Raw genomic sequence first — 25,119 nt, 5'->3', positions numbered from 1 at the left:
TTATCAAGACCTGTATATTCCGTCTGGCCGCCGCCATGTTTGCCATTTTCAGTAGTCACGTGATGGTCGTGACGTCATCCATGCGTTCACTTTGTCAACACACGGAAACATGGTGGAGTATTTCAGTTCGGACTCGTCAGCAGAGGAACAAGTTTTGACCAATGTGAAGAGATTGGATGGGGGAATTCAGCCATACATATCAGTATGACAATACGACACCCTCTGTCCGTAGACCCTCACATCGTACAAGGAAAAACTTCCGAAGAAAACCCACAGTTTAAAGGGAACATGGGAGAAACCTCAGGGAGAGCAACAGAGGAGGGATCCCTCTCCCAGGACGGACAGACGTGCAATAGATGCCGTGTGTAAATTGAAAAGATAATACATTTGCAACATAGGTAGTCCAAATGTTTGGAAATGCATGTGTGTATAATGGGAAGATGATATAAGATACTATATGTATGCATGTAGTACCACCCTTGCTAGCGATTCCCTCTCTAGTTTAGCATACTCAGCTTCGTTGTCCCTGGCCATAGAATCACGATTTTATGGGGCCGGAAAAACTGGGGGGAAATACACACTAGCCGGTACTACGCTATATGGAAAGGCCACCAAAAACTGTCCTGGCCTGGACGTTAAAACGGGGCTAGCCGCTGCAATGGAAATGCGCTATAACATACCTTATTCTTACTCCGAGCACTACTTCTGCTCCTCCGTCGCTTCACACTTGCAGAGGGTGATTTCTCTACTGGCCGAACTGGTGTCCTGGTCGGTGATGACACCAGAAAGACCGATGGTACTGCATCTCCATTGAGTAATGGTTGTTCTTTAAATCCCATATTATGTTTGATCATACTCTCAGAGTAGTCGTCCGGAAATGTGAAATGTTCGCTGCATACATGAGCCTGTAAATCTCTCGGTTCGGGCCGGCCACATTTCGCTAGCCACTGCCTCCGAATGTACTTCTTATGCTTACCTTTTGGCAACAGATGGAACCGAGCATTCCGTGGATTGTTCCTATCCGAATTATGGCAATATTTCGCGATACAGTGAGGCATATTTGAATAGAGAAACTACAGAGATGGAGATCAACGTGTCTTCGAAAACCAAACGCATGGATTACGTCACGTCCGGGAAATGGCGGCGCCCACAGTGTTGATGTTATTTCGGTATATAATCAGTTTAAAATCACTGATAATGTCATCGGATTAAAAAAAAAAAAGAGAGAGAGACTGGCAGAGACTGGTCTGTTTTATCGGATGATAATTTTTAAAAAATGAGTGTCATGAGCATACCATTCCTTTAACGTTGTAGGATTTGCCTTTTAAACTTTGAACAATGTATTATTTAGGCCTATGCTTACTCTCACCAGGAGATACAAGGCCAAGGGTTAAACCTAGCAGTACCATCATTGCCTTACCTCTGATGGCATTGGCAGATCCTGAGCCTCTGCAATCAGTCCATCATAAACTTCCTGTCTTTGGTTCTCAGTCAGGAAGGGAAGACTTTTGAATCTTGGATCCATTGCTGAACATGCATGGAGAGTTGCCCTGAGGTCGATGTACCTCTTCTGAAGATCCCCAGACATGGCAGCCTTCATCTCTTTTATGACTGCAGATTCACCTTCGATCGGTTTCAGTCCATTGATCAGTGTGTCCTGGAGGGGTGCGATGACTGACAGCGTGGGGGTCTTCTCCTTGGACATGTACTGTGTAGCCACCTTCATGGGCTTCAGAGCGCTGACTACTTCTTCAGCTGTTGTCACGTCTGACTCAGTCAGTGTGCACAGATCCTTCTCGGTCTTCCTCACCTCACTCGAGAGCAGGGCTGCACAGATGGCCGGTTGTTGCTCAAGGAATCTTTCCAGCATGTCGTGTGCACTGTTCCACCTGTAGTTAAATAAAAGTAAGAAACTTTATTTATAGATTTATTTAAATGTATTTATTAATGACAAAATAAATTAGTAATAAAAACAAAATAAACAATTGAAAAGTAACTACGCACAAACCTTGTAACCACGTCCGTCATCAGCTTGTGCTCTGGTAGTTGTAGAAGCCTCTGTTTCTCTTTCAGCATGTGGTTGGCTGTGGTGCTTCGTCTGAAGAAGTTCACAATGCGTCTCACTCTTCCCAACAGGCGTGCGACTGCTGTGATTTTGAGGGCACGTTGTGCAGCCAGATTTAGGGTGTGTGCGTAGCATTTGACGTGAAGTGTGAACGCTGCCTCCTCAGCTGCTATTGTCATATTTGACGCGTTGTCAGTGAAAATTACTGGATCCTTTTCTGTGATTTCCCACTCAGCGAGGGCCTTTCTTAGATGTTCTGCCAGGTTGTGTCCGGTGTGGCTCTCGGGCATGTCCCTGGTTTGTAATACATACGTAACAAGCTCCCATTCCTCGTTAATAAAGTGGGCCGTGATGGTGACATATGCTTCAGTTGTTCGCGAGGTCCACCCGTCGCACGTCAGGGCAACTCTCTCCGCTTTGCCCAGAGAGGCTTTGACGTGTGCCTTTGTCTGAACATACAGCCTGGGAACGCAAACCTTAGTGAGGTGTTGGCGGGTTGGAACAGGATAGCGGGGCTCCATCGCGTTCACCATGCGCTCAAAGCCTATGTTTTCCACCACGGAATAAGGTCTCAAATCCTGACAAATAAAGTAGTCAATGGAACTGACATACACTGTACACCGTCGATTGTTATTTTTTAATATTCTTTGCGGAATTTGTCCGTGTAAAATATCCTCTTGGGTTGCCGTACAGCCAATGCATGACTTCATTAGTAAGCGTAACGGACCCCGTGCTAATCTGGTAGGCCCAAGCCCCCAGGAAATGCGCCGGACTCAGATGAAAATATTCGTGCTGGCCAAACGGCGGTACTACACTTCCGTTTGGTTGCCAGGCCCGGAAACACTTTTCCCCATTGACTTACATGGGGAAAGAGACATCTGTAAATTGTTGGATAATTTTTTTTAAACTAAATAAACTACCCAGTATGAACGCTTGTATAGCCCTTATTAAAAACATTCGTTCCTCAAGTTGTAAAAATGTGCTAATAACGTTATTCTGAGAGTTATTTCCCTCTGCATTATGAATGCGCATCTAACCCACGGGACCGCGCCGCCCGGCACGTTCATGTGATGTGACGTGTTCAGTACTACATGAGTTGTACCTTTACCCATGGATGCACAATAAGAACGGACCCATATCGCCTTACTGCCATCCCACGGAGCTGTAAGAATGGATATATTGCTCATGTTTGCTGTAATTCATCATTTGTAAAATATTATACTACATGGGCTGTATGATGTAAATCTTCTATTAAATAAAGTTAATATTACCGACGTAGATTAACGTCCCTGTAGCTTCTTATTGCACTTGCAATATACCATTAAAGGAGTTGAACGTTGCTGTTTGCTATTACTATAATACCACGCAGGGATAAGCCAGAGTTTACAACCTTTGCATGTGGGCACAACACGTTTTGACCCAGATTAATTAGCTATACCATATGATCGCCCGAGGAAGTCGTCATACTTATACATATATAAATAAAGATATATGTGTCAAAGCTCTAATCAAATTAACAGTTGTATTAATTATACTTGTACACTTGTATATGTATGTATACAGCCTGTGTTATATATTTATACACACAAATGAACAACCTTGTGTGTGTCAAATAACAAGTTGTATTGTAGTGTTTATTTTAGTGTTGTTTTATGCGTATCCACATTTTGATTTCAGAGCACAGGAGAATGCTGGGCACAACATAAAGCTCAACAGTGAAGCTGGCAATGCTGAACAAAACCATCACTAGATCCTGTTACATCAGCGTAATATAAAAGTACATAACGATTGATGTTACATTAGCATAATTACTAATGGCTCGGACGTTACACTAGCTAGCCACTAGCTAGCCACTAGCTAGCCACTAGCTGCTAGCTACTAACTGCCGCGGCCGCCTTGTTATCATGGATTTATAATAAGAACTGGATACAGCGTGGGAGGCGGGGCCTCATTCATTCCTAGAGAGTTGCTCAATGGCGCATGATGACAAAATGGCCCAACTTTTGAGAGAGCAAAACGTCACAAATTACCCTGCATGCCTGAGAAGTACCCGTATGTGCACTCATAGAGCATGCTCAACTTTAACCACGCCGCCCAAAAGGCTCGTTCACATTAAGCACGTGAATTTGCGTACACGTAACAGCACTGCGCGTTCATGACAGCATGGTACTGGATTTATATTAACGAGGCGGCAGTTAGCAGCTAGCGGCTAGCTAGTAAATTATGCTAAGTTACACATCAATCGTTATGTACTTTTATATTACGCTGACATCAGGATCTAGTGATATCCAAGCAACAGAGCTTCATTTAGCATGATACGTGTGTGGGTTGTACATGAAACCACTTGGTAATATATACAGATGTATATGTTGAAGCCTGTTATGATCAATTGTGAGTTAAAACTTTATCTAAAAAGTAAAGCTGATGATGGATTACTGTGGTGGAGTTAAAATAACAATAGCCTATTTCTTTTTGAAATGTGATGGAGTAAAAGGATAGTAACTGTGATCATTCATGTTAAGTAGCCCACAAGTAACTAAAACAATTGCAAGTGCAATAAGAAGCTACAGGAACGTTAATCGACGTCGGTAATATTAACTTGATTTAATACAACATTTACAGCATACATACATACATGTAATATTTTACAAATGATGAATTACAGCAAACATGTGCAATATATCCATTATTACAGCTCCGTGGGCTGTCAGTAAGGTGATATGGTCCGTTGTTATTGTGCATCCATGGGTAAAGAGAAACTCATGTAGTACTGTACTGAACACATAACATGAACGTGCCGGGCGGCGCGGTCCCGTGGGTTAGATGCGCGTTCATAATGCAGAGGGAAATAACTCTCAGAATAACGTTATTAGCACATTTTTACAACTTGAGGAACGAATGTTTTTAATAAGGGCTATACAAACGTTCATACTGGGTAGTTTATTTAGTTTAAAAAAAATTATCCAACGAGTTACAGACCACTCTTTCCCCATGTAAGTCAATGGAAAAAAGTGTTTCCGGGCCCAGCAACCTAAAGGAAGTGTAGTACCGCCGTTTGACCAGCACGAATATTCTCATCAGACTCCGGCGCACTTCCTGGGGGCTTGCTCGTTATTCGTTAATATCAAATCCATCATAACAATCCAGAACGCGCGGTGCTGTTACGTGTACGCAAATTGACGTGCTTGATGTGAACGAGCCTTTTGGGGTGCGTGGTGTTGGAGTAGATATCTCTTCTCCGCGCCGATCCTATGAGTTTGTTTTAAAAGAAGGAACACTCAAAACAACCAGGACGAGGGTTAAACAATAATCTGTTTTAATTATAAAAGGTAATAATGCAATGCAATATAATACATTACAATACAATATAATATAATATAATATAATGTAATGTAAGGAGTACTCCTGCCCTTGTTCACGTGCTGCTTAGATCCTTCGGTCTTGGCAGCCCGAGAAGAGAGAGCGAACCCAAGGCCGAACAGGCTTTCATACCAAAACAAACAGGAGGGGTTGGGTCAGCTGGTCATCTTTTTAGGTCATCTCATTGGGAGATGCAAAATATGCTGTGTCACAGCGAATCAGCGCGTGCCAGCAGAGAACCAAACAGTCTCAGTTTGAAGCAAAACACATCTTATCATGTAGCTTATCACACAATAGTCATATGTTTTTCTTTATGAAAGCCATACTTGTTGGGAATTTAACAGTCATCATCTCATGACCTCCTCAGGACCAGCTAACCAACAGAGCTTAACTGTCCTCATACCCCCAGGCCCTCTCTGAACTTCCATCCACCCGAAGTCAGCTTACCCAGAATCAGAAGGACCATTGTCTCTCTTAACTATGTGACTCAATTCTCAAGGCCTGCAGGATGCGCATCATTAACTTAAGAAGAATTTAACCATTATATCTGGGGAAAATGTCCCTCGCAGTTCTCTTGTTAATTTGCAAAGCCTATTAATGGTTAACCAAGAAAAACACTCAAAGGGGTAATCTTTTCACTCAAAACAGAACTCATAAGTAATTCTGCATTTTCCCTCCTCAAAAATAGCCTAAAAACACCCTTTTGATAAAAGGGTAAAAGTGAAAGAAAAAGACTATTGCGCTAATCTACTTTTAAGAAAAAGGGAACATTGTTTCAGGAATCTATAAAAAACCTCTCTATATTTAAGAGGAAAAATGTACTTTGTTCCTTCAACTATTAACACACAGGAATGTATACACCCACACATATATTAGGGATAACATGATGCAATACACCTCCTATATATGGGTGACATTAAAATGAATATACCAAAAATATGCTGCATCACATTTTCTGCATAATACCTTACATCAATTTCCACAGTGGTTAAAGTTGCACATGCTCTTTGAGCGCACATACGGGTACTTCTAAGGCATGCTGGGTAATCTGTGACGTTTCACTCTCAACATTTGGGCCATTTTATCATCATGCGCCAATAAGCAACTCTCATAGGAATGAATGAGGCCCGCCTCTCATGCTGTATCCAGTTCTTATTATACATCCATGGGTAGGCCGTGCAGATATGGTACCTACACCGGGCCGGCTAAAATGATTGGTCGTGCTTTTTACAGCGCTACGGCTTCCAGAGATAACATTTTATATATATTTGTTGTCAAAGCATTTAATATATTGCTATCGGGACGATAAGAGCATTCCATGGAATATAACAAAAAGTGTTTTCTGAAATAAATGACATAACCCATTGAATTATCACTGAAGATCGTCAGCTGTCTTCCTCTCCCGTGTTGTTCCTCGATACGTAAAGGCTGCAGCATCTTTGACAACTTCTCTCTACACATCAAACAGACCGGTAAACCAGCATCGTTTGCTGTGAAAGCATATAACTCTGTCCACGCAGAATTAAATCCTGTGTTCCTCCGGTACTTTTCTTTGATTTATCCATAGTTCGCTCATCGAGCCGGGGGTTAGTCAGGTTATTCGCCTCCAAGAAAAGGCGCTCTCGCGGGACCGTAGCAGGATGTGACGCATATTTTAGTTGACCTAATTAAAACCGTTCTGTTTTTTATTTATGTGTCACAGTATCACCTCAAAATACAAGATACGAAACATTTTCAACCATGCAAGAAAATATAAATAGTCCTACAAATACTTTTATTTTATTTCCTTCTTATTTTTGTCTAAACTCAAGGGAGCCAGAGCAGAGGGCTTAAAGGGCCGCATGCGGCTCGAGAGCCGCAGGTTGCCGACCCCTGCACTATTCCAACGCACTAGTCCACTGCACCACACGCCTCCCTAAATCTGTTTAGGAGAGGAATATTAGGTTACTCTGGTACTTTGGAAACCATTTTCATGTTAAGAATGGTTCAAATATAAGCTAGCTTTAACTTTAAAATGAATTTGAGTGATTATTTCACAAAATTGTAGTGGTTGCACTCACCACAATTACTACAGGCATTAATGTGTTTTTGAAAGTATTGTACTCAGTGTGTGCATTTCACCATGTGCCATAAGCAAATAGTGACAATGTCTTCATCACATGTAATAAAAAACAAAGCAAAATCTATTATTTGGGGTTCATACCGCTCTGGACAACACACTCTCACTCCATAATGGTCCAGGAGCGACGTTTGGTCAGGGTCCCGTGGCGTGCAGTTGTGATGCTCCGAGGCTCCTTCAGCTTCATAAAGGGACACAAATAGCTTTCAACTATCGTTTAGGACTGCACCATGTGCTCTGTTTGACAAACCCTGTGATTAGTTCTCAAGCTCTGTGATTGGTTGACCTCCAACTGCATTCCATATGAAAAAAAACGTTTCGTAAAAGATAAAATCATACTTTATTCAGCAGTGCTTGCTTTACTCTTGAAAGTCATCACATGAATGCATTGTAATAAATGGTTAGGCTGCATTAAATATATTACACATCTGTCGTAGTTCTTTATTTTTATTTATCTACAGAGATCAGGCTCAGAATAGACCGGAAACTATTCTTTTACCGTTCAGTTTGAATTTCACATAAAGTTAGTAGTAATATTTTGTTTTGATATTATTGTTTTTTATTAACTACTAGACCGCTGGGTCATGTTAAGACCATCTTTTCTGTGTTGCTGTGGGTTTTTTCCATCGCTTTTGTGTTACAAATATAAAAACAATAACTAAATATATCCGTCGTAAACTAAACCAGAAACAGCAGTATATTTTATTTTGTTAACATTGTAAACCTGACAGCTTTTTAACCCAAACCACCTACTGGTTAAAGCACGTTATTACACGTTTAGAGTAATGCAATGCAGGTAGATTGTGTTGCTTTTTAATGACTGTTTAAAATGCCTTTTTCTTAATGTCTTTTATTATTATTAACTACTTGTTACTACTTGTTGCTAGGGACGCTGCTATCGATATTATTTCTGTTATGTTGTGTAACTGTTTAATGGTGTTATCTTTATTGCTACTCCCTTCCCCGTCATTGTGTAGTGTTGGTCCACAGCGCAAACGTATTAGTTTAACAAAATCCGCATCTAAAATTGTGGCATAGATAGCCTACGTTATTTTCCCCTGTGCAATTCTCCATTTACTCAACAATAACACATACTTATCCTTATGTTTATTTTAGTGCTGTCAAATTGATCGCGTTAACGGCGGTAATTACTTTTTTGAATTAATTGCGTTAAAATATTTAACGCATTTAACACATGTGCAGAATGGCCCGCCCCATACATGCCACCAGTGGCAGCGCCAGGGTATGGCTGGGGTAGGCTACACCCATACCAAGAAATGGCTTAGCTCCACCATGAAAAATGATGTTAAAGTAAGCAAAATAAAGTCTGCCAACTCGTGCGGAGTAAATTGCACAGACAGCAGTTAGTAAGATTGATTTCAGTAGCCACGGTTTTGAAAACTTTTGTCACGTAGTGATCGTCTTCTCAATAGAACATCTTTGATAACGGCGTGGTGTTGTTGCAGGAAGTCCCGACGGAGAATACTTTTGCTGTAGTTCAGGGGTGCACATAACTGGTACGCAGGTTATGTGCGTAATCTGAAATGCGTACCGTCACTTGTGTCACAAAGCGCATTTGCGTACCGACGTACTTGTGAAGCTTTTCCAGAAGGCGGTTAGATCACCGGACGACAGAGTCGGTCTCCGTGTGCACAGACAGGCCTGCTGTTAACGTCGGTCTGTACAACAGACTTGTGCCAAAACTACGCCAACCGGCTGCGGAGGGAGACTCCCCCCACCCCCCCTTCACTGGAGAACTGCGCTAAAACAGCTGATCACAACTTCACACTCTGTGGTCACGAAGTACTCCACTAGCCGCCGCCCCCCCTCTGTCGACTTTCCTGAAGTACTCCCCCGTTGATAGAAATCAACACATAATGAATTAAGACCCCACGGTTTGATGATTGATAGGTGTGTGGGTCGTCTTTCATTTTGACACGCGGAAACATTTTATAATAAACATAGATACTGTATGTTAAATGGATATTTCCGCCTTCTTTCATTTATATTTCCATTCCCACAACAATATACATAAATAAATGGCATATTTTGGACATAGTTCGAATGGTGATTAATCATGATTAATTAATTTTTAAGCTGTGATTAATCTGATTAAAATTTGTAATCGTTTGACAGCCCTAGTTTATTTATTTGTTTGATTAATAAAGACAAGTTGGAGTCCGTCAGGACCAAGGGTCGGAGCAGCTAATTTGCTTTAGATATTTAAATAAATATTGATAGATGTCTTGTAATGCACTATTGAGGAACCTGCGACCAAAGTTTTTCATTCAATGCATAACTACACCGTTTGTGAATATAATATGTCAATAAACCTTAGAAAATCTTGAAATCTTGAAAGGGATGTGCAAAATAGTCATTATATACAGCAGGGGTGCCCAACCTTTTTTGAACCGAGAGCTACTTTTAAAGTTGCCAGTCTGCCGAGATCTACCAGTCCAAATAGAGAGGCGTAGCCATTACTGACAGCCTACTACCAGGTAAATACACACTTCTACTTGTATAAAACTGACCTTCGTACGATTAATACTTCATAAAATACTGCAGATCCTTTATCTTTCCTCTTTCTAATCTATACACATACAAGTATTTAACTGAAGTTACACAACAGTGTTGTTGATACAGAGTTGGAGTTTATTCACACGTCACTACAGTGGGTAATGTTTTCAAGAAACATTGAACAGTGCTGCCACATATGACACAGGAAAAAAGAAAAGACTCTGAACCCTTTCTTTGCCATTATATAAAAATAGTGTTGCTACAAAAGTATAAATGAGGCTTACTAATAAGACAACTCAGATCTGAAGCTACACAGGAATCTGCTTCCAAAGTGCAATAAAAAAGACAAAATTAATAGAATCAAAACCTTTTTTTGTTGCATTTTAGTAGAGTATACAAATAAATGCCTTTAAAATAGAATGCAAGCAACACTAGTTTCTTAACCTGAATTGATAATAGACTATAATCAATTTAAACAGAACAGATCTTAATGTTTGCATTCTTATACCATTTTGTACAATAATTATAATGAATAAGTTCAAACAAACTAAAACTTACAGCTGATTAATAACGGTATCTAACTTGAGTTTGTATTCAAAAACCTGTTGAAATACTACTGTTATTTTTACTGTCCCCCAAAAGCGCATCGGCAGCCTCCAGGAATGCTTCTTTCACAACTTCGCCATCTTTGAAAGACTTCATGTGTTTCGCAAGAACGTGACTGACACGATAAGATGCTAGGTAGCAGCCTTGCTCTTGTTGTTGGGCCTGGTGGACTGCTGTGCATTTAGCTGTTCTTTCAGGCCCCTCCCTAGCGTTTGTGCACTGTTTTGAAATGCCGCTCCTAAAAGACCCTTCTTCGATAAAGCCACGCTCGCATTGCAGATGAGACAGATGGACTTTGAATTGGAATAGATACAAAAATAATCATCCTCCCACTCGGAGTGAAAATTATATATTTGGGGCTTTTTTGCTTCTGCCATTGCGGTCTTGTGTGTGTGCGGACTGTCACTCCTGTTGACACGGACAACGTCAGCGAACTAGTGCCCACTGCCCACAAGCCACGCCCCGACACATGGGGTCACGCCGGCCAATCACAAAGCTTTGATGCGTTCAAGTGCATTATTCTGGCACAGGAAGATTATGTTATAGGACATTAACGATACAACTGAATTTTTTAGACACATCTCGCGATCGACTGGGAATCTCCCCGCGATCGACCGGTCGATCGCGATCGACTGGTTGGGCACCTCTGATATACAGTCTTTAATGAACTATTAGTAGAGAATAACAAGTAATGAATATACTTTATAGGGATCCTATTAATATCTAATAATAAAAATAATGAAATTCAATAACATGCTTTAACCACTAGGTGTCCCTTTTATATCAGCTGTGCACCTTTATGGTGTAAATACAGCCTATCTACCAATTGGATCAAATATAAAAGTCAGCCGAATTAGTGTTGATACTACAAGGAGACGTATTGTGTGAAAATAAATGTAAGATGTTGTTTAATTGCTGATATATTTATGATCCACGTCACGTTTTCAGTTCCTCATGTTTGTCTAGAAGTCTTCTCATCAGGGCTCTATAAATAGAGAACTACGGCAGATATGTAATATTTAATGCAGCCGAACCGTGTATTACAATGCTGTTATGTGATGACTTTCAAAGAGAAAAGCAAGCACACTCGGAATAAAGTGTTATTTTATTTTTTTTAAATGTTTTCGGTCTGTTTCCGGTATTTGTTAATGACGATGTGCTGTGAGATGTGAGACTGGAATTGCACAGGGGAAAATAACGTATCTTTGGATGCGGATTTTGTTAAACTAATATGTTTGCGCTGTGGACCAACACTATACATTGACGAGGAAGGGGGTAGCAATAAAGATAACACCATTAAACAGTTACACAACATAACAGAAATAATATCGATAGCCGCGTCCCTAGCAACCACCTTGGTAACAATGAAAACGTTCTATGGACGTAATTTCCTGAAGTAATCTTCGTAATAACTAGCAAACTAAAGATCATGTACATCCACTGCACACATAATCTGAAATAACAACTCATATTTCTCGCATCAAATGACATCAAAACGCATTTTAATGGCAAACTAACTTTAAAATAGGCATTTTACACCGACAATAAAACGAAGATCGGCCATGTTTTTTTTTCTGCAGGGAGAAATTTGAAGATCACGTGACATAGACGCCAGCCATTGGAATGAATGGTGAAAAAAAACGGGGTTTGTCAAACAGAGCACATGGTGTAGTCCTAAACGATAGCTGGGGATTCTGGGTAGTGTAGTGTCTTCTGCCATCCTTTACTCCGAAAAAATATTTGTTTCTCCGAATTGAAGGGGAAAAATACAAAAGCATTGCACAAAATTTAAACCAATCAATGTTGTGTAATTAACAAGGATAATCTGGTGTTTTTTAGTCGATGAGTAGTGCAGATATCACTGTAAAATCAATCGACAGTAAGGGGAATACTTACTTCCGGGTGTACAATTCTCCGTTATCCAATGGGAATGGACGGTCACATTGCCTGTAAGGGCAGCCGACACAAACAAATGCCGTGCTTCCATGAGCGTCAAATCCCGCCGCAGATGGGAATACATTGCAATCAGTTGAAAGCTATTTGCGTCCCTTTATGAAGCTGAAGGAGCCTAGGAGCGTCACAACTGGACACCACGGGACCCTGACCAAACGTCGCTCCTGGACGATTATGGAGTGAGAGTGTGTTGCTCTGGAAAACAAGATGGTCAACAAGTCAACAAGGTCAACAAGAGCTGCAACAAGAGGAAACTGCGTTGTTCCATTAAGGAAGAGTTCATTCAGCCAATCTTCTTTTTCTTTTAAAGCTGCACAACAGTGGAACTCAATCCCAGTAAAGATTAGAGAACAAAACACCTGCAGTTTATTTAAATCTAACTTAAAAACATGCTCTCTGTCTGCTTTGTGAATATGTATTTTAGTTTAGTTTTTATGTTTTTATATATGCTTTTATCATAATATAAGTATCTCTGTTGAATGTTGTTTTACTGATTGTATTTACCTGTTATTTGAAGTGAATTTTTGTTTTTAGGATGACTTTCAAAATCTGTCAAGGGACTACAGAGGAAAAATAGCCTGTTGGCTAACTCTGGCGCATTTACAGAAATGTCAATCAATGTGCACTGTCCCTGTCAAATAAATATAAAAAAAAACAAGATTGATTCAGCTGACTTGCTAGAGATTAAACAAATGTGTTCAGTTTCCAGTAGAAGTAGGATATTTGGCCACGGTTGATGAAACATTGTTGGTATCTACATCTCTTCTCCAGCACAACTAGAGTGAGTGAAGTGAGACAAAGGGAAAATTAGTTTTGCAACTGGCGGGAACACATTACATTACATTATATTGCATTTAGCTGATGCTTTTATCCAAAGCGACTTACAATAAGTACATTCGACCAGGAAGACACAACCTTGAAGAAAACAGAATCATATAAGTACATCAGCTTTCATAGAGCCAAGTATTTCAAGTGCTACTCAACTGGCTATAGATAAGCCAGTCCTTTATTAGTATATAAGTGCTCTGTTAGCAGTTCTTTGTTAGTAATTCTATCGCTCGAGGTGGAGTCGAAAGAGATGAGTTTTCAGTCTGCGCCGGAAGGTGTGTAAGCTTTCTGCCGTCCTGATGTCAATGGGGAGCTCATTCCACAATTTTGGAGCCAGGATAGCAAACCCACGTGTTTTTGCTGATGGGAACTTGGGTCCCCCTCGCAGCGAGGGTGCAGCGAGTCGTTTGGCTGATGCAGAACGTAGAGCACACGCTGGGGTGTACAGTTTAACCATGTCCTGGATGTAGGAAGGGCCAGATCCATTCGCAGCATGGTACGCAAGTACCAGTGTCTTGAAGTGAATTCTAGCAGTTACCGGAAGCCAGTGGAGGGAGCGGAGGAGCGGCGTGGTGTGGGAAAATTTAGGAAGGTTGAAGACCAGACGAGCCGCTGCATTCTGGATGAGCTGCAGAGGTCGGATGGCACATGCAGGTAGACCAGCCAGGAGGGAGTTGCAGTAGTCTAGGCGTGAGGTGACGAGAGCCTGGACCAGGACCTGCGTCGCTTTCTGACTCAGCTGGGGGCGCTTTCTCCTGATGTTGTAATGCGTGTATCTGCAGCAACGGGTTGTAGCAGCGATGTTTGCAGTGAAGGACAGGTTGTTATCTAGGATCACACCCAGATTCCTTGCAGTCTGGGTCGGGGAAACAACAGAGGTGCCGATGTTGATAGTCAGGTCAAGAGTGGGACAATCTTTTCCCGGAAGGAAAAGCAGTTCAGTTTTGTCAAGGTTGAGCTTGAGATGATGAGTGGACATCCACTGAGAGATGTCAGCTAAACAAGCAGAGATGCGTGCGACGACCTGGGTCTCTGAGCGGGGAAAGGACAGAATGAATTGGATGTCGTCAGCGTAGCAGTGGTATGAAAAACCATGCGGGATAATGACAGATCCGAGCGAGTTTGTGTACAGGGAGAAGAGGAGGGGACCAAGAACAGAGCCCTGAGGGACCCCTGTAGTTAATTGACAAGGGTCGGACTCGGAACCTCTCCAAGTTACCCTTTAGGTACGGTCTTTGAGGTATGAGGTGAGGAGGGAAAGTTCAGAGCCTGAAACTCCAAGTTCTTGGAGAGTGTGAAGGAGGATCTGATGGTTCACCGTGTCAGGAGGAGAGAGACAGGCCTGTAGTTTATAACATCGGACGGGTTGAGAGTGGGTTTCTTTAGGAGAGGGTTTACTCTTGCCTCCTTGAGACTGTTTGGAAAGTGACCAGAAGTTAGAGAAGTGTTGATGAAATGGGTGAGAAACGGTAGAATATCAGGAGCGATAGTCTGAAGGAGGTTTGAAGGGATAGGGTCCAGAGGACAGGTGGTAGGGCGGGCAGAGGTAATGAGGGTAAGAACCTCACTTGGCGAGAGAGGGGAAAAGGAGGTTAGTGTGCGGGTGGAAGGAGGGTCTGGTGACCCAGCGGTGAGTAAAGGTGAGTCCGAAAAATAAGAGCGAATATCATCAACCTTTTTTTCAAAGTGGTTAACAAAGTCGCTTGACAGAAGTGAGGAGGGGGGAGGGGCTTTGGGAGGGTCCAAGAGGGTGGAGAAGATGGAAAATAGTTTTTTAGGATTGGAATAGGAAGATTGGATCTTATCTTGAAAGAAAGTGCTTTTTGCCGGAGAGATCGAAGCAGAGAAAGAGGAGAGGAGAGCCTGATAGGTTAGGAGGTCGTCGCAGTGTTTGGATTTCCACCGTTTCCGCTCTGCTGCCCTAAGGACGGTTCTATTAGCATGCAGTGCATCATTTAGCCAGGGAGCAGGAGGGGACTAACGAGCCTGCCGAGATGTGAGAGGACAGAGAGAGTCCAGAGAGGATGAGAGAGTAGAGAGGAGAGTTTCTGCAGCAGAGTTTGGAGGCAGGAGTTGGAACGAGTCATAGGAAGGGAGGGCTGAGAGCACCGATGAGGCAAAGGTAGAGGGGAGAGGGAACGGAGGTTACGGCGGACAGGTGCAGGATGAGAAGAGATTAGTTTGTTATGTTTGGAAAGGGGTAGAGAGAATGAGATGAAGAAGTGATCGGATGTGTGGAGCGGGTTTACAGAGAGGTTAGAAGTAGCGCAGTTCCTTGAGAATATGAGATCAAGGACATTGCCAGCTTTATGAGTTGGTGGGGACGGAGACAGTGAGAAAGCAAAGGCGGTTAACAGAGATGTTAGTTCGTCTATCGTCCCCGTCTGGAGGTTGAAGTCTCTGAGAAGTACAGCGGGAGGGCCAGATTCAGGGATGTGTGATAGGAGATTATCCAATTCCTCCAAGAAGTCCCCCAAGGCACCTGGTGGACGGTAGAGAACAACAATGGTTAATTGTATAGCATGGGTTACTGTGACGGCATGGAATTCAAAGGTGGAAGGAGTGAAGTTAGGTAGCTTGAAGAGGGAAAAGCTCCATTTGGGAGAGAGCAGGAGACCAGTGCCCCCTCCTCTGCCAGTGGGTCTGGGTGTTTGGGAGAAGGAATATGCTGTGGAGAGAGCTGCTGGGGTGGATGTGTTGAATGGAGTAATCCAGGTCTCAGTGAGAGCAAGGAAATCCAGAGACTGCAGGGAGGCGTAGCCAGAGATGAAGTCAGCCTTAGGAACAGCTGACTGGCAGTTCCACAGGCCACCTGAAACTAGATGTTGGATCTCAGTGGAGCACGTGGGATAGACGAGAGCAGGCCGGTTATAGCGATTAGGAGATACACGGGGCCAGTGATAATTGCGAGAAGACACATAAACAGGAATGGAGAAAATACACATGATTATAGCATGAGGGGCTAGAAAGCTAAAGAAAAGAAAAATAAGACACCAGCAATACTTAGCTCAATCAGAGTAGGATTAGCCTCCTCTTTGCCACCCTCGTGACTCCCGCAGGACTCCAATGTCTTTGTCAGTCTTACTCCCGCAGGACTCCAATGTCTTTGTCAGTCTTCGGCTGAAGCTGACGCTGAAGGAAAGAGCTACCTAAATGGACGCCTGATTGCTGAGTTCACACAGCTGTGGTGCCACGCCCCTCTAATTAGTTAACACCATTAAACTTTACATACTCATCTAAGCAATACCTCTCTTTATATTGTCTTACCAGCTGATGAAGTTCATGTCAGATGATAGAAAGCCACTAAATTTACCTGGTGGTGACACATCGGGTAAACTTGTGTTTGTTTACCTTTAGACTCTATGACGTTGCGGAGAGGAAAGAAGTTCAGCATCTCCATCCAGGAACACATGGCCATCGACGTTTGCCCTGGCCCCATCAGACCCATCCGTCAGATCTCCGCCTACTTTCCCCGCCTGTCCCCCACCTCCCCCGGCCCCCTGTCCCCGAACCCCCCCACCTCCCCCCTGACCCTCAGCCCTGGCTCTGTGGCCTCAGGGATGGGCGGGACCCACCTGCTGTCCCCCCTGCTGGCCCATGGCCGGCCTGGGGGGGGCTGCTCTCTGTCGCTGACCAGCAGCGTGGACACGTCGGTGGAGATAAACAGCGACGACAGCGACGACTGCAGTGAGTCTGTGTGTGTGTGTGTGTGTGTGTGTGTGTGTGTGTGTGTGTGTGTGTGTGTGTGTGTGTGTGTGTGTGTGTGTGTGTGTGTGGCTCCGCATCTAAACACACTTCGCATCTTATGCATGACTCAGCATGTCTTCATACTAGACTTACAGGAATGTTGTAAAGTAACACTTTAAAATCTCTCTTAAGCCTGTGTTAACCACATACCTTATTTTATGGTAATAACCAAAAAGCCATAAAAAAAACGAATTGACTTCGAGACAAAAGAACAGCTAGCGCTAAAATGCTGACTCATTTCAGGGTTTTAGGGTTAGGCTCTTTTCACATGAATGCAACTGGGATAAATATTTTGGTTTAGCACTAGCAGCATTCTAAGCAATTATTCATATTTTGTGAACATTTACAGATACACTACACAGTGCTAAAACATTAGAACCAACATTCATTAATGCAATGCAGGACCGCCCCAAATCAGGCTAAAGATAACATGACGTGTTTATTCTCCAGTAAGTGCTGTTGAACTCCTGCAGAAGTAGAAGTAATGAGATATAAAAACATTTTTCACAAAAAAAAACGTTAATTCATTGTGACAGCCCTATAGAGTGGTGCAGTGATGACATGTTTTTGTAGGTCGACCGGAAGTAAGCATCGCAATGGCTCCATAGACAATAATCACAGGGATATCCCCAGACAATAAACTGGTGGACACATGTTTATGATACTTACACATTTTGTTGAGCAGGATAATTGCCACATTTACACAAATTTGGGATTTAGACAATAAACAAACTACAGCGCGGTCACTTAATCACTGCTAAGTTTAAGGCAGCTAAATGTCTGGATGACGTTTAGACGTTCCAATTAGTCATTTGTGAGACGCAGACGTGGGAGAAGTATTCAGATCAGAAAATATTGTTACCAAATAAGCCAGAAATGCTTAAAATTGTTGTTTTTTTCCTGATGTTAGTTGGTGATTTTCAAATGCGTAAGATGAATTTCTTGAAACAAGGTGATCTGTCTTTTACAGATACCACAGCTGCTTAAAAACTTTGTTTCATCTGAGATACAACTAAAAAAAGGTTTTACAAGAGTCTTTGACTTTAAAGTATATGAGATGCTTTGTTAAAACAAGACCCTATATCTCACAGCATTGTTAGTTCTTATTCATTATATAAGTGTAAAGAGACATTACATTCTGACTAGAAATTCGACAAATATACTCGATTTTGAGTTTTACACTGTAGGAGAAAGACTCCCAAATAAATGCGTGTGTTTGGCGGCTCTGTTGGGATTCCCTTTTGGTTGTTTTCCGTCTCTTTGTGTTTTTTGTGGGGGTTTTTGGCATCTTTTCCTGGTCGTTTTTTGTCTTTTATTCGTTTTGTGTCACTTTGTAGTCATTGTGTGTCTCTGAGGTCATTTTGTGTCTACTTTGTGGTTTTGATCCTCTGTAGTCACATCCTTGCTGCTGTTTTGCATCGTTCTGTCTCTTTGTGTCGTATTGCTTTTGTTTTGCAGCTGGTTGTTGTTTTTATAATAATGCTCATCAGAATTTGACAGTCAGTCATATTACTGGAACTAGTTGATCAAATCAAATACACTGGCAAAGAAAAAAGTTTTTTTTTTATTAGTTTGAGTCCTTGGTGCAGATATGATTCCTTTAGATTTCCTCTGCAGGCTCAGATGTGATCACTCTGTGTGGTGCAGCGCTGCGTTTGTTGGTGCATGATGTTTTTACAGCAGATCCAGGCTGTTAGTGTAGGTGGGAGGAATTAGGAACATAAGCATTCAGTGGAAAATGCACTCACAGCTTCTTGTATCCCATTTTATGTAGAGGACTGCAGTGGAGTCAGCAGAGGGAAGCAGCTTTATCTCTTATTACTGCTGTTAGATGAAAATCAGACGTCTGAAATGCATTCTTATCTGCAAAGCACTATCATTAGCATGATCACTTACACTACACGTCTAATAGTAGTACGTGAATACTGTCTGCAGTGAGGGGGAGGATATTTGACATCTATTGTCAATACATACATTTAGTTTTTTGTAATTTTCTCTTTGCCTTTGATTAGATATAAAGTAATACAATAAAACACCCTAATACAAGCAGACACAATCAAACTGTCTCCGAAAGAACAACATGTCAATTAAGATCAACAGCAGGCACATCAAATATGCATGCTGTATAAATCCAGCGTCCCACTTGATCTTTAACTCAACAAACAGTCTGATCTGGAGAGTCACGTACAGCAGCATCACAAGTGACGTGGAGATGTCATGTAATAGTGGTATAACGCTTCATATAGAGGGATAACAAGTACATAAACAAATCAACTTTAACTGATGATTAAGTGAATGCATTTAGTAATGATATTAGTTAGTGTTTTCAGTAAGTATGCCCCAGATAATGCTGCAGCTCTTTTGAGTAGTTGTGTGTCTGTTGACTGTTGTGTGGCCATTTTGTTTGTGTTTTCTTTGCTGCTGATTTCTGTAAATGTGCCCTCTGATTGTTGTGTCACTTTGTAGTTGTTTTTTGTCTTTGTGGTGTTTCCTGTGTGTCTCTTTGGTATGTGTTATTGATGGACATTTATTTGTAGTCACTTATCATATGCAACAAAAACTTAAGAAAAGGACCTCACTAGTGTAATTAAGAAAAAGCTACTCAAGTTAATCCATTGTTTCTTTTCAGATGGAGACACACAAATGACTACAAATGTCTTTGTCGTTGTTTTTGTCTCAGTCACTCAGTAGCAAAGTATTTCATGGCGTTCCTGATGTTTCCGATGCGGGTGGTTTTGCCTTTCTTTGTGCATGTTTTGCATCTCTTTTTGTGTGTTTCTTTGGTTGTTTTATGTCTTTTTATTTTCTTTTTGTAGTTCATTGGCATCTCTTGTGCCTTTTTTTCACATATTTTTTCCACACTGTCTTCTTGGCAAGAATACTTTCCCGTAGAAGAAAAATATGTTAACATAAATTACATTTTCCGGAGTTTCACAGCCCTTTGTGGTCATTTGGCCTCCATTTGTGTTGCGTCTCTCTGTGGTCACTTGAAGGACTCTCCAACCAGAAGTGAAACAGTCCCTTCAGATGCTTCTGGCCCTTTCTCATTTCTCTAATTCCCCTCATCGACTCCTATCCTCGTGTCTTAGTATTTTATTATGTGAAGCACTGAATGGTTTTAGACAAATATCGACTCTTTGTTTGTAGATATCTACTAAACTACAGCAAATAAAGAGAGTAATGTAAGCCTGTTATACTGAGTGATATATATTATACACACTGCTCTGCTTTCTGCACGGACCTCACAGCTGTTCTCTCTATAAACATCGCGACGCGATGAAAGCAGTTACTAAAATAATATCCAGGGGATGCATGCAGAGCTGTCATTGGCTGAGATAAGTCCGGCCGTGCGTCACGACTCTTTTAAACATCACTGTTGCCGGAAATGCATCCGCGAAGAATCCACGGACTGGCGCGGTGGACCCATTAGTGTCTCCTCGGTTAGAGCTCCTCCAGAGAGACTCCTCGAAGCTCGATCCTCGAAGTGCATTTAGAGAAATATGAGATGTCCTTTAACATGGCGCGCTGAAATCCATTTCCGGGTCACTACCGGAGGACCGAGGAGTCGAGGAGGGGAAATTAGTGAAATGGGAAAGGGCCTCGTATAAACAGAATCTGAACAGGAAGTGGGCGATCCTCCAGGTTGACAAACACACCGCAGTGTGAAGAAGATTATAGTTTAGCATAAGAATACAATGTGTTGAGTAAGCAGAGGTTTGTTGGTTTTATGAGAGCTGATGCCGAAAATAAACGTTTGAATCCCTGTGAATCACATCCTGTATGTGCGCTCTTATATAACGCACTGGAAGAACACCAGGTTGTGTTTGATGTATGAGCTTATACATTTACACACAGTTTGTGTGCATGTATGTAAGGCGCCCTGACGAATGTGTTTCTTCTAAGAGGATTTTCCGTGTTGACATGGGAAGTGTTGTGTTCAGATCCATGTGGCAGCAGCTGCTCCATTAAATTGGATGTCTCTGTTCATGCTTTGATTTTATTCCGACTGATTTTTCATATCCTTCTTCTGATGCAATGTTTTTTTCCTTTAATGAGTTCTGTCCTTCCTTTGTTTTTTCCTCCTCAGCCGCTTTGGGAACACTGGAGTTTGAGCTGAGGTACGAGCAGAGGTCCAGTGAGCTGCACTGCAGGCTGCTGCGCGCCAAGGTAACACTCTGAAGAGATGAGTGAAAACTGCTTCTGTGAGCAGGGATGTAGGTTGAGCTGCAGAGTGGTTTGTAAACCTTGTTTTCCAAGTGGTCTGGAGTTCCTCCATTGGAAATGTTTTATTGCATTTCCCGTAATTGTGCACAAAATACTGTGACTGCTGACCAGCTGCTACTGGTAGTGCCTAAAACCAGAGGGCACCGAGCCTTCGCGGCGGCTGGCCCTAGGCTCTGGAACACTCTGCCCCTCCATGTGAGGTCGGCCCAGACCCTAGGGGCTTTTAAATCAAAACTAAAAACTCACTTCTTCACCCTGGCCTTCTAATCATAGCAGAGCACGACTCATGACACTTCCCTGTGTTTGATTTTTATATTTGCTGTTGTAATTTATTGTCTTCTGTTTACATCGGTAGTAATGTGTTATTTATTATCTACATGTGCAGCACTTTGGCTCGACCGAAAAACGTTTTTAAATGTGCTATAAAAAGAAAATTTGAATTTGATAAAAAAACACAAAAGGGAAAATTATTCGATAGTCACAGCATTTTACATTTTGAAAGTGTTTGTTAAATAAACGCACATGCCAAGGTAAGAGTTAGAGAAATATCACTCGTCACCGGCTTAAGTTTCAAATCAGGATACATGTATTTATTATCCTCTCAAGAATGGAAGTAGTCATCACATACAGAGCATTTGGTACAACTAGTTCCTGAAAACAGTGTCCTTCACATGCTGATATACATATGCTTATATTAGGGCTGTTAATAACGTGTTAACGCAAACAAAAATTAACGCCACTAATTATTTTAACGCAATTAACGCATGTGTTTTTTTTGTCCTCGGCGCCCCGTAGTTTCAGAGCGCATCGAGTTTAAAATACCATCTACAAGCTGATGCTGTCAGCCCCGCTCCTGCCGCTCGCAGACCACACTTCCACGCTCACCGGCAGGCACCGACTGGCCATCGGGAGGACCGGGAGGGTGTGTGTATATGTGGTGCGAGCGAGCAAGAGTGAGAGAACGCGCACACCTTACGTGTATTGTTGTTGTTAGCATCTGCATATCTTTACAGAAAATTCAGAGGTCTTTAATTTCACTGCTCTTTTAGCTGACATTTAAAGGTATGGTAGGTAATTCACAGACACTTGTTGTTATATTCCATGGAATGCTCTTAACATCCGATAGCAATGAATATATTAAATGCTTTGACAATAAATACGTACAAAAATGTCATCTGTGGAAGCCGTAGTACTTTAAAAAGCACGACCAATCATCTGAGCCGGCCCGGCTAAAATTACTGGATGGCCTACCTGCCTGTCAGCCTTCCATCTGTGCACAAACCTATCTCGTGCCCTCATGGGTCATGTGCGCGTTCGTGTGTGTTGGAGGAGGGGCTCTGTAAGGAACTCTGAAGGAAGTGGCAGATTGTTTTCGGTTGCGCACCCGAGCTGGTTTCTCCATTCTTACCTACCTACCTTTAATAAATACAGGCACATTTTTAGCGCCTATTCATACTAAATCAGTTGTCCCTCCCCCTGGTGCCAGGTCCAACAGATCCATCTCTAAGCTCAGCAGCCCTGTCCCCCCATAAGGCTGAACCTGAATCAGCTTTTCTCCCATGAAGGAGGTGAGCAGCATTGTGTTGAATGACATGCCACTTAACATATCTGAACGGAGACTGGAATAATATATATATATATATATATATAACAAAAAGCTAACATCTAATTTAAATTATACATTTCAAACACAGTATTTTCCCACATAGCTAATGATCTATATAAAACAAAAAACTGCTTTTAGTCTATTTAGGATGATGGACAGTTTGAAGCATTGAGTGATCAGTCTGTAAACAAAATGTTAATCACCGACATTTTGGCTATGATATTAATACTAATGTTATTATATTAAAGCAGGGTTAGGGAACCTCATACTCCAATTTAACGGAAAAAAATCGAAAGAAAAACTAAATAATAATAAAATGTCTCCACTGATCTGTGTTGTAAATTGTCACAAACGAGCTGAGGACCAAAATGCAGAACACGGGAAACCAGGGATAGTCGGTAACCAGCTTTATTGAAGGCAATAGGCTGGTAGGAGACAAAACGGCAGATAGTAGGCAAAGGGCTGGTCGGGGACAGGCGAGGGTCCCAGGAGAAAGCAGGACGGGAGTCGCAGGTACAGAACGGGTCAGGGAGCAGGCGAGGCAGGCTGGTCAGGGACAGGCAGGGCCGAAACCGGGAGAGCAATCTAAAGGGGAATGCGGGAAAGACTGGCATGCTGCAAAGTACGATCTGGCACTGAGGTGAAAGTGAAGTGGGCCTAAATACTAATGGAGCTGATGGGTGTAACAGAGTGAGAGAGAGACAGGGTGTGACTACCAGGTGACTAAGGAATGTTAATGCAGAAAATACATGCCCTAAGCGCATGCCTGTTACCTTCTCACTGTAGGTCACAAATGTAATGTTTGTAGATCCCTTTATTACATGTGTCCTCGCCATCCATAGTCTCTAAATAACTTATTTCACGTATATATGATATTTAAGCTCGCTGGTCTCATCATACAACGACAATGAGAAAGCACCAGGGGAGGCAGCCATAACCTCTGCCGCACTGAAGGGGGCGCAAGTGTGCCCACAGGTTCTTGTTGCTACGGTTATTCTACGCAGAGACGGTAGACGAAAACAACAAGCTAGACTTTTGAAACTAGAGGAAGATAAGGAGGACTTTTACAAAAAAGTAATAAAGATTGTTGTCCAGAAGGATAGCATAGACTTCATCTTCAAGTCAAGGCAAGACCACATTTGTAATGAAAATGGGATCTTACTAAGAGAGAACAATATTTAGATGTTGGGTATCCTTTTGTTGAAAGGTCTGTTTAAAATGAATCGAAGCATCAGACTAAAAAAGCTTTTGAAAATATAAGAATAATAAAAATATTTCGATTAAAGGCGGGGTAGGTAAGTTTGAGAAACTGGCTCGAGATACACTTTTTGATGTTAACATCCCGATAGCAATGAATATCTTAAGTGCTTTTGACAAAAAATCCATAAAAACATTTCATCTGTGGAAGCCGTAGTACTGTAATAAGCACGACCACTCATTTTAGCCGGCCCGGCTAAAATAACCTGCCTGTCAGCCTTCCATCTGTGCACAAACTTATCTTGTGCCCTCATTGGTCATGTGCGCGTTCGTGTGTGTTGGAGGAGGGGCTGTGTGTTTTCAAATTCTAGCGCACTCGAGCTGGTTTCTCCAAAATTACCTACCCCACCTTTAAGGTCAAAATATATAATATTTGTAAATCTGACTCTGAAAGAGTCAGTGCCTCACCAGCCATGAACCTCACTGCACATCACTGGTGTGCACTCTAGTAAACCTCTAGTTGAATTCCTGTTTGTTTACCAAAGATGTGCAGAGTCGGATTCAACACATGAGAAAAGATACGATTTTTCCATTGTTTTGGGATTTTTTATTTTTCCCACCAGGTGGTGTTTTCTTTAACACCATACCTAACCCTCAAACCTGTCTTTGAGCCGGTCTTTAATCAGGCCGCTCGCCTGAATCCCAATCCAGCTTTATTTGATTTTGAAGCTTCAAAACAAGCCTTTCCACCACAACAAGGTAATAACACTGGCAGGAGAGTCATAATTCAGAGAAAACCATATCCCAAATATAAGTGTCAGAAACAATAGAACTGAGGACTGTTAGGAGACAACAGGCTGCACCACCATACATCTGCAGTTTAGGGACAATTCTTCA

At 42.1% G+C, this 25,119-nt stretch overlaps 1 protein-coding gene across 2 annotated transcripts in view; it reads left to right on the top strand.

Moving 5' to 3' along the window:
• Positions 1 to 25,119, top strand: part of doc2a (double C2-like domains, alpha) — a 171,943-nt gene that overhangs the window by 75,030 nt on the left and 71,794 nt on the right. For both annotated transcript variants that reach the window (XM_034089111.2, XM_071203940.1), the window contains exons 2-3: positions 16,806 to 17,135; positions 21,283 to 21,362. In XM_034089111.2, coding sequence (XP_033945002.1) covers positions 16,811 to 17,135; positions 21,283 to 21,362 — 405 coding nt within the window. In that variant the 5' untranslated portion in view covers positions 16,806 to 16,810. The remainder of the gene's footprint in view (positions 1 to 16,805; positions 17,136 to 21,282; positions 21,363 to 25,119) is intronic.

This window comes from Pseudochaenichthys georgianus, chromosome 8 (genome assembly GCF_902827115.2).
Source record: "Pseudochaenichthys georgianus chromosome 8, fPseGeo1.2, whole genome shotgun sequence".
NCBI lineage: Eukaryota > Metazoa > Chordata > Actinopteri > Perciformes > Channichthyidae > Pseudochaenichthys > Pseudochaenichthys georgianus.
The sequence above is the reverse complement of the archived record's forward strand: the minus strand, read 5'-3'. Positions and strand labels throughout refer to the sequence as shown.